The sequence below is a fragment of the Gekko japonicus genome, unplaced genomic scaffold (assembly GCF_001447785.1).
Source record: "Gekko japonicus isolate JY-2015 unplaced genomic scaffold, Gekko_japonicus_V1.1 scaffold2769, whole genome shotgun sequence".
NCBI classification, from domain to species: Eukaryota; Metazoa; Chordata; class Lepidosauria; order Squamata; family Gekkonidae; genus Gekko; species Gekko japonicus.
In genome coordinates, this window is record NW_015175450.1 from 1338 (window position 1) to 11965 (window position 10628).

At 46.3% G+C, this 10628-nt stretch overlaps 2 protein-coding genes across 4 annotated transcripts in view; both read right to left on the reverse strand.

The window, feature by feature from the left end:
* Positions 1-395: 395 nt before the first annotated feature.
* On the reverse strand, positions 396-3073 carry LOC107122749 (the record flags this gene model as incomplete). Its single annotated transcript, XM_015425881.1, has 2 exons — positions 2867-3073; positions 396-613 (listed from the first exon to the last, which is right to left on the reverse strand). Coding segments are annotated over exons 1-2 (379 nt in total), but the record flags the coding sequence as incomplete, so codon positions are not given.
* A 5526-nt stretch (positions 3074-8599) lies between these two features.
* LOC107122753 (2-hydroxyacylsphingosine 1-beta-galactosyltransferase-like) overlaps positions 8600-10628 on the reverse strand; it is a 36481-nt gene continuing 34452 nt past the window's right edge. For all 3 annotated transcript variants that reach the window (XM_015425887.1, XM_015425885.1, XM_015425884.1), the window contains exon 6: positions 8600-9346. In XM_015425887.1, coding sequence (XP_015281373.1) covers positions 9031-9346 — 316 coding nt within the window. In that variant the 3' untranslated portion in view covers positions 8600-9030. The remainder of the gene's footprint in view (positions 9347-10628) is intronic.

Sequence of the window (10628 nt, forward strand, 5' to 3'; positions counted from 1 at the left end):
GAGCTTCTTACTGTTTTGTATGTTATGGCAGTGATATGAGAGCCAACTGAGCTGTGGGTCCATCTCATGCTACTGACAGTAGTTACACATTGGGCCCTGCCCAAATGGTTCTGGGCATTAAAGCGCACTTGCCCTGTGGTGATGGAAGGTGCTAGCAAGTCATAGCCAACTCATGGTAACCCTGTAGGGTTTTCAAGGCAAGAGACATTCAAGGATGATTTGCCATTGCCCGACTCTGCATCATGTCCCTGGTATTCCTTGGAGGTCTCCCATCCAAATACTACTCAGAGCTGACCCTGCTTAGCTTCCAACCCCTCCAGGGTTGGTGCCGCATTACTCAAAAAAACCCCTCCCCAATGTACTCATAGCTGTTGTAGCCAGCAAGTTTTCCATACCTCCTGGGATGCTCAAGGCTTTGTGTATAAATTCCGCCGCAGGGTAGAAATACGGACTCAGGTCAAAATTCGGAAGGTCATGGGCTGGTACTCCATAATATTCAATGCTGGGACCATAGAAGCCATGGGATCCTTTGCAAAATATCATGCCATGGGCCGCATTTAAAACATGGCTAATGCCCATCTTCCATAAGCCAAACCTGTTGTGGGCTGTAACACTAAAGGAAAGACAGGGAGAAGGTAAGAGGCCCATTTTGCAGGCTAGGTTTCCCTTCGTGGCCCCTTTCAAGGACATGAAGTCCCGATCCGTTCATACTCTAGGAGGAAAATACGCCAGATTGCTAACATGAGAATTAGAATTCTGCATTAAATTATGTCAGGAAGTAGGGAAATATATTTAATTGATTGACTGATTAGTTGCTGTAGATTTTCCGGGATGTGTGGCCGTGGTCTTGGCATTGTAGAATCTGATGTTTTGCCAGTAACTGTGACTGGCAGCCTCAGAGGTATAAACACAGAAAGATCAAATACTCTCTGTGTCAAGGTGAGAAGAAAATTTGTTGTTGTTCAGTCACACAGTCGGGAAGAAGTAGATTGGATTTATACCCCGCCCTTCACAACCCAGTTTGGTGTCGTGGTTAAGTGCGCGGACTCTAATCTGGGAGAACCGGGTTTGATTCCCCACTCCTCCACTTGCACCTGGCTGGATGACCTTGGGCAAGCCATAACTCTGGCACAGCTGTTCTTGAAAAAGAGCAGTTTCTGTTAAGAGCTCTCTCAGCCCCACCTACCTCACAGGGTGTCTGTTGTGGGGAGGGGAAGGGAAAGGAGTTTATAAGCCGCTCTGAGACACCTTTGGGTAGTGAAGGGCGGGGTATAAATCCAATCTCTTCTTCTTCAAAGGAGTCTCAGAGGGGCTTACAAACTCCTTTCCCTTCCCCTCCCCACAACAGACACCCTGTGAGGTCGGTGGGGCTGAGAGAGCTCTGACAGAAACTGTGGCGTAGTACTGAAATGCTGGATTCTGAATGGGTTCATATCTCCTTTGGACTTGAAGCTCATTGGAGCCAGTCATCCTCCCCCCCCCCAATCTGTCCTACCTTTCAACGTTCTTCTGAAGATCAAATGGAGTAGTGGTGAATCTTGGGTTGGATCCTACAGCACTTTTCAACTACAAATGGCATTCCCCACTGGTGTGGGGCTGTCGACCCAGGTTGAGAAACCCCTGGAAATTAGGGGTGGAGCCCAGGGAGGGTGGCATTTGGGAAAGGGGGGGGGGATATCAGCAGTATGTAACACCATAGAGTCTGTCCTCCAAAGGAGCCGTTTCCACAAGAAGACCCTGCTACTGCAGTCTGAAGGCCAGTTGTCATTCCAGGGGAGCTCCAGGCCCTACCGGGAGATTGGCAACCCAACTGTGGCGCAAAGAGCCATGTTCTAGCACAAGCTGTCAAATTGGTGGTTAAATCAGTTCTCAACAGCAGCCAGTCTGAAGAAAACGAGCTTTATTGAGATAGGTGATAGATACCATTCTGGACACGTCTGTGTTAGAACTAAAGATTAGCACGCGCAGGTTACAGATATAGTGGTTTCAAACAGCAGGAATAAAAGATCAGGAACCAATCACATCACGGTATTTTACCTGTCAGAACTACCCCCCCCACACACTAAACACATATTCCTCACGGAGCATCCCTCCCGCCAGAACTAAGAGTTGCTTATCCCCCCCTCCAAATGTAGCCTCTATCTACCAAGAAAACCTAAGAGCAAACAAGTAAGAGCTTTGGTGGCTCAAGTGGTTAAGACGCTGAACTGCAGGCTGTGGAAGGTCAGTAGTTCAGCAGTTCGAGACCCGAGTGTGCCGCATGACGGAGTGAGCTCCCATCTCTAGTTCCAGCTCCTGCCAACCTAGCAGTTAGAAAGCAAGAAATTGCAAGTAGATAAATAGGGACCATTTTGGTGGGAGGAAGGTAACAGCGGTTCTGTGTGCCTTGGTGTTTATTCATGCCGGCCACATGACCACGGAAACGTCTTCGGACAGCGCTGGCTCTCCGGCTTTGAAACGGAGATGAGCACCGCAACCCCAGAGTCGGATTCGACTGGCTTTCGATCAAGGGAACCTTTACCTTTACTTTAAGATGCTGGGACATTTGGCTCCACTATGGTGTCAACTCTGGATACATCAAAGAGAGGGGGACCCCCCCCCCTTCTCCATGGCAGGCGAGCTGTAAAATCCAGAGAGAGTCTGACCGTTGCTTACACAGAAGAGTGCTATTAACTCTATTGCTGTCTTGAGCTCTCTGGCGGAAGGATGGAATGCATTGCAACAAACGAATAAGTTCAGGTGGGGGCAGCCATGTTGAAGCCACAGAACAGATTTTGAGTCCAGACTGGGCACCTTGAAGACCAACAAAGTTTGATTCTGGGTACAGGTGCCACTAGACCTCAACAAATAAATAAGATATACTTACAGGTCTCCTAAGAAGAGGTTTGGCCACACTTCATCAACATGGTTACAGGAGGGTCTCCCAGTGTTCAAGAGCTCTTCCAGCTCTTTCACAGTAGGGGTCCCAGGGAGGCCTGGGCTGGAGCATTCAGGGTCTGCGGAGGGCAGCGTGTCTTCGTCAGCCATCACGAGGGCAGCAGCCAGCCGCTCTCTGTCCTCTGCAACCTGAGAAAGGGGCCCAGGCCTGCGTGTTCACTGGGCGGTCCGGAGACTCTCCGGCTGTCCTTGTGGATTGATTGTAGACCAGTCAGAACAGGTGCTGGCGGGCAGGAGGGAAGGGAGGGGAGTGGGGAAAAAGTGGTCCCAGAAGGAGAGGCACCGTTCAGTGATGACCATCCTTGCACATGAAAGGCTAAGAAACGGAGAGCAATGAGGCTGGGAGCCGTGTGCCACATCTCTTCTCCTGAGCAGATTCCCTGCTCTGAGCCAAAACCTTTAAAAAAAAAAAAAAGGTCTCCCTGTAGCAAGATGCCAAGATCCCGAGGTCTGGCCTGCTTCCTTTCCCCATCAGGGGCTGCAAAGCTGGGTGCAGGGAGTCCTAACGCAGGGGAGGGGGGTTTCTGTAGTCAGATCCTCTTCCAACCAAAGAATGTAGACTCATAGAATCAGAAAGTTGGAAGGGACATCCAAGGTCATCTAATCTAACCCCCTGCACAATGCAGGAAATTCACAAATACCCCCCCCCAATGACACCTGCTCTATGCCCAGAAGCTACAGGCCAGGTCATTCAACTGCCCTCTCATCCTTACAGTTTCCCAGGTGAACCAGGTAACAGTCCTGAGAACCCTTGAGGGGATTGAGGAATATTAGAGACAAGCCTTTTGGCTGTGGAACAAAAAACAGTTCTGCCTCTAGATTCGAACCATGCAGATCAGAGGATCGGGGATATGAAACAGTTTGAGCCAAGCCATTCCGGTGAGATGGTAACCGTGGTGAAGAGTAAAGGGATTGTGATGTCACTGGGCCTTATCCAGCCTCCTACTTGGCTCATTCATTGGGAGTCTGCTCTGTATTTCTTTCTGGTCCAGATTGCTCACCAGTGAAGCCAACTGGCCAGGTAAATTGCAGGAGAACATCAACTTCGATATAGAAGGGCAGGCTGGAGCCAGGAATTGAAGGAAGGGAGCAAGGATTCAGTAGCTTGTTACCAGGGCAGCATTGTGACTTTTATGGGCCCCTCCCACCATAAGAATATCAATATTATAAACTGTTTTTGATATAACTTTAAATACTTCAACAGTTTATTTCCCTCCCTTGTTTTAGACAAAATTTAATAGATTTTTGTGTGGGCCAGAATTTCATTTTTTTCTGGTGTTAGAAAAAAATTCAAACATTTTCTTCGACTCTAAGAGTTAATTTTTTCCCTTCTGATTATAAAAGAAATTAAAACATCTTTGTGGCCCCCTAAAAGTCTTGCGGGCCCTAGGTACTGTGCCTAATGGATAAGTCGGCCCTGCCTGTTATGAGTGAATGTTAGAACTCGGTTCCCCTTTGATTCTCGTTTGGTACAAGATGACAAGTTCAGGCTACCCCTGCCTGGCCCGTTTGCTTGAAAGGACAGAGGACTGGAGAGGCAGAGAAAGAAAACCTTCATGTGTGCAATGTCTGTGTTGAGAGGGAATGGTAGTGAAAGCAACGCCCTGAGGGTGCCAAGGTTCTTTGACTTCTGTGGCTAGCCAATAAACCACACAGTGACATAAATGATTTCAGGCAATAAAGAGTAACAAAAGGATTTATTCAAATAAGGAACAACTCACAGCTAAGAATTCAGTGTGGCTGTTCAGTGAGCAAATACAGGGAGCAGACTTATATAGTCTTCTTGCTCCTCCGAACTTTACATCATTGTTGACATCATTTACACATGCTCAGTTTGATTCTGTCTGGTCAATCATCAATCACATATTTGACAAACAGGATGTTACTTGGCCGCATCTCAACTCTACAATGCAGGTGCTTTGCTCATTAAAATTGATTTATATGTGTGTTTACTTTTTTGGCTGCCTACTTAGACTCCTTCACCTTTGAATTAACTCTCAGGCTGAGTTCATTTTCAGTACAAAACTTAGATGTTTTCACTACAAATTTGGTTTTCTTATATTTATACAGGCATATGTTATGAAAACACCCTTACTGCCATTTTGTGATCTATCTCTATTTAAAAAAAATATATGGATACATAGAATTTCTGGAAAAATACAGTATTATGGCACTTTTTTCAAAATTAAACTCTTTATATACACTTTATAAAGTGGCCTATGGCATAAAGCTTCTGTAAATACATTGAATTACACATTCTTCATTTTTGGTTCATCAGGGAATTTTTATAGAATAAACCTTTACATTTCCTTATTTCATCAAGATATGTTATTTTAACCAGTAGGGGTCACCGTTATATAAGTTCTGCATTCCTAATTGACCCTTATAATTAGCTTCTTTAACTGACAAATGCCCATGCTTAACATATTTGGTTCTTGGCTGACTTTCCACACACAGCTTTTGGAACACCTTCCAACTTTCGTTCGTTAAAATAATGCTTAGTCGTTTCACAACTATGCATCAGCAAAGCCTTTTTATTTTAAGAATATAGTCTTAATATATATTGAGCTATTTCTTGGTTTATACCATAATCTTAGTAAATATTCAAAATATAAAGTTGTGTTTTTACTGTTTTTAGAAACACATAGCAAGTCAGAAGAGGGATTATTCTCTCTATTCCAATACAATTACCCTCTTGTTCACCTCAATTAGAACTTTCTAAAAACATCTTGACCAATTATTTCTAATTCTCTTTGAGGCAAGGGATTTCCCCATAAATCTGTAACTTTGACAATTAATTATAAAATTCCCTTTCTCATGGGGAATTTATCAGCTCAGTTCATTTAAGTGTATAACTGTCTCAAACAAAGTCTTTCCTATTTAATATAATAAGCTGCAAAAGGCATTGCAAAAGGCATTGCTTATAAATTCCTTTAAGATTTCCACTAACTCAATATTTAAAGCATTTTAAACTGTAAAGGAGAGTTTAGTTTAAAGTTTCTTCAAAGCTACTAATAAACTTCTGACCTCATCTCTTTGAAGCAGAGAGGTTCTCATAAATCTTGAGCTTTGACAATTTATTATTGTGCCATTCCAATTAAAAAGGCTGATGCATTAAAAAAACTCCTTTGTTGTTAATTAAATTTGATTTAGAACACTTGTTTACTACTAGTAGTAAGTTTATTACGATCTAAGATCAAAAAAATAATAACCACAGTAATCAGACATTCCAATGGTTATATTACATAAATCACATAAATTACATTACACTAGTAAACGTAATGCTAGTTAAAATTAGTTAAAATGCACCCTATTCTTCTGTCTAATTCAGTAAACCTGAACAAAAATCTCCTACTTTGAAGGTAATATCTTTATGAATTAAATTCAGGGCTCTTTTTGTAGCAGGAACTCCTTTGCATATTAGGCGACACACCCCTAATGTGGCCAATCCTCCAAGAGCTTACAGAGCTCTTCTTACAGTGGCTACTGTAAGCTCTTGGAGGGTTCTATTCAAATTTACATAGTGGGGGGAAATAAAGAAGCAAAATATATATTTAGATAATGTATGAGGTAACGTAACAGCTAAAATAACGAGGTAAATGGAAACTCCAACCTATATGTATGCATGCATGTATGTTTGTTTTTGGTGTGTGTTGTTTTTTTATAAAAAATAAAATTGTTTTTCAAATAAAATAACGAGGAGGCCTTCGGCTGTCCCCCCTAGGCTGTTCTTCTGATCTCCTTCAAATAGGTGCGTCGTGGACTTTGGACATTCCAACACTGAGAAGCGACGAGTATCTGTGAAGAGGGAAGAGGGCTGCCAGCTCCAGGTTGGGAAATACTTGGGAGATTTGGGGAGTCGAGCCTGGGGAGGGCCGGGCTTGGGGGAGGGGAGGGGCTGCAATAGGGCAGGGCGTCATAGAGCCCCCACTCTCCTTAGTGGCCATTTCCTCCAAGTGAACTGATCTCTGTGGTCTGGAAATCAGTTGTAATCCAGACACCACCTGCAAGCTGGCCACCCTAATAGGGAAATGAGGGCAGGGCTTGGGGTTCACAGACAGGAAGGGACAGGAAGAGGGGGCTGAGGAGGAATTCTCAACATCCCTACTATGAACTAAGGCAGGGTAGAGGAGGAGGACAAAATCTCCTTCTGAGCCCAGAGGAACCAGAGGGTGACACGACAACCACCAGACTCACACCCTAGCCGCCTCTCGCCCTTCACAAAGAAACGGTGGGGAGTCCCCTCCAGGGTTGGTGCCGCATTACTCAACCTCTCCCCCCCCCCACCAACGTACTCATAGCTGTTGTAGCCAGCAAGTTTTCCATACCTCCTGGGATGCTCAAGGCTCTGTGTATAAATTCCGCCGCAGGGTAGAAATACGGACTCAGGTCAAAATTCGGAAGGTCACGGGCTGGTACTCCATAATATTCGATGCCATGGGATCCTTTGCAAAAGATCATGCCATGGGCCGCATTTAAAATGGGGCTAATGCCCATCTTCCGTAAGCCAAACCTGTTGCAGGCTGTAATGCTAGATAGGCACGCTGACCTTTCTTCCTGTCTTTACTCTTCTGCCAGTGCCCCCTTTGAAATGCAGGCTGTGTTCCCCGGGACCATCTCCCCTCCTTTCTCTTCTCTCTGAGTCCTGATGAAGACGATCTCTCTCCCTGCACACACCCAGGGAGACGCAGGCGAGGTCCTCTCTTGGCATCATGCCATCTGCTTCCATCCTTTCACTAGTAAGTTAGTACTTGATCCTGTCCCTGGTCTCTCCTATCCAAAGTGTACTTCTCAAATAAAGACAGGAGTATTTCTCTTCTAAACTTGCAACGTGGTTCTGTGTAACTTTGTAGGCCGAGTAAAGTGACGCTCCTGCATTTGTAGCTTTATTTAAGCATTTTGCTAACTAGTGGTGACTGGACTAGCCACACCAGTTAACCCCCACAGACATTCCATTCAGCTCTCCAGGTCCTTTTGCAGCCTGCAAACAGCATTCCTGGAGAGGGGCACATTAACCCTTTAAGGGAAATGAAGATTAAGAAGAAGAAGAGATTGGATTTATACCCCGCCCTTCACTTAGAGCGGCTGACAAACTCCTCTCCCTTCCCCTCCCAACAGACACCCTGTGAGGTGGGTGGGGCTGAGAGAGCTCTTGACAGAAACGGCTCTTTTTCAAGGACAGCTGTGCCAGAGCTTGTGACTGACCCAAGGTCACATCAGCAGGTGCAAGTGGAGGAGTGGGGAATCAAACCCGTTTCTCCCAGATTAGAGTCCGCACACTTAACCACTACACCAAACTGTGTGTGTGTGTGTGTGTGTGTGTGCTTCGCCTCACAAATGTAATAAGTAGGTAGCTCACAAAACTTTTTAAAAAATTGATAAATATGTCATCAGCGCAGAGCAGGAGAGCGCAGCATTCTTTTAGATTGTTTTCAAGTAACTGCCGTGCACAGAACTTTGTCCATTCTGTTCTGCCCCCCCCCCAACAGTTTCAACAGATGGTCTTCAAGTCCCTCTTACCCCCATCACAACTAGAAGCAAAACCCAAAGTCCTATCTGCCCACCCAAATCATATCTGCCTATCTTCACATTCACCTGCAGACTCTGGCTGAAGAAATAACCAAAGTAAAGTAACTCAGTTTATTAAAAATAATTTAGCGTTACATAGTCGAGAATATAGAGTACGGAAGGAAAGTGAGACACCACCTGCCTGCGAAGTTCGAAACATCAAACAACATTGTGGATTCTTTGTCGTGTACAAAGTGGCTCAAGGTCTTTCCGGGACCCTTGCGAGTGATGCTGGGAGGCCGTGGCCTTCCTTGGCTGACGACACGCTGACAGAGCACACCCCCACACACCTCCTCCTCCTCGCGCCTGCAGCCTCCACCAAAATACGGAAGAAAAGCAGCAGAGGAAAAGCCCTCTTCCCCCTCATCCCCCAGACTCAGGTCGCATATCTCAGCACTCTTAACACAGGCTTGGACAGCAGTGAGCAGCACCCTCGTCCCCGTTCCCACCCCAGCCCATTCTACAGTGAGGGCACAGAGAGGCATCGGCACAGTTTACGCATCCGGGCGCACAGCTGGCCACGCCCTACTGCCCTTTCTTCTCCTCTGAGACGTGGCCATTTAGACAGTGACCATTCAGATGCACTGGACTGACTTCTAGCCTCCTGTGCCTCCAGCATAGTCGGTACACAACCACCAAGGTGCCTACTACAATCAGGAACAGAACTGCCAAGATATCCAAGCAATAGTACTCATAGAAGGAAAGCCTGTAGAGGGATGGGCGGAGATACGGCGCTCCATCATGCCGAAGGGCATATTCCAGCCAATAGACGGTGCGGTTGAGGGGGGGCATCAGTGTGTCCAGGTGCAGTTCTGAGATCTTCTTGGCCGCCCTGCGGAAACTGCAAGACAGAAAGGCAACAGTCACACTGTCCACCCAAAGAGAACAAGTGTCAGAACCCACAGCCAACAACGTAGTACACACTTTCAGGAAAGGCAATACTTTATTGAAGAGCTCTAGCTGACCACAAGGCATCCTTCACGGATCACTCTGTGCCCAAATCCTGTCAGGACACCATTTCCAAAGTTCAGCTGCAGTTACTCAACACTTCTCAGCAACAGACCGAGAGGTCTTCTGAAGCCTCCACTGATTAGTAACCATCTAGCAACATAACTGAATAAAACTTTGTTGGTCCTTAAAGGTGCCACTGGACCCTAACTTTGTTTTGTTGCTTCAGACAAACACGGCTTCCCGGCCTGATCAACCCAGCAACATGACTTTTATTCCAGGCTGTGAGGCAAAGCACCCTTGTTTCCTCCCAAGGGTTAATCTGAATACTGATGGGCCTATTCAAGCTTGTAGATTTAGTTAGTTATTTCATCTGATTTTTAGGGTGCCCTTCCCTGCAAGCAGGGCTCAGGGCCGCTTACAACAATAGTAGATACAATAAATGAATCGAGTTAAAAACAATAAAATACATAACACACACATATATATATCAGCAAATAAAACAATCTGTTCCAAGATGGTGGGGAGATTTCAGCATCCACAGCTTCCTAGGGGAGTTGCGGAGGATGGGGGGGGGGGGAAGAGATGGCTAGACTACAAGTTGTCCCGTCGCTGTCCTCAACCCAATGCCTGGCGGAACATCTCTGTCTTCCATGCTCTGCGGAAAGGTAGCAAAGCCCACAGGGCGTTCTCCAGCAGAGAGTTCCACTGAGAGAGCCCCGGCCCTGGCGGAGGACTGCCAGCTCTCTCTCGAGTCGGGGACCACCAGGAGGTTCTTATTTCCCAAGTGTAGCACTCTTCTGGGGGCATACCGAGAGAGGCAGTTCCAGAGGTAAGTAGGTCCCTTAAAGGTCAAAACCAGCACCTTAAACTTGATCCAGTGCTCCACCAGAAGCCAGTGCAGGTTGCGCAGCACAGGAGGAATACGTGCCATCCGAGGAGTCCTTGGAAGGACCCACGCGGCCACACTCTGGATCAGGTGGAGCTTCCGGTTCAGCCTCAAGGGTTACAGTCGTCTATCCTGGAGGTGACCGTTACTGTGGCCAGGTCAGGGTGAGGCAGGTAGGGAGCCAGTCACTTCACCTGGTGTGGTTGCAAAAATGCCAGCATAGTGTCAAACCTTGCTTTGCTGCGCTTGCTTGGGTTGCCATGATGTTTGGGGGGAGGGCATTCCT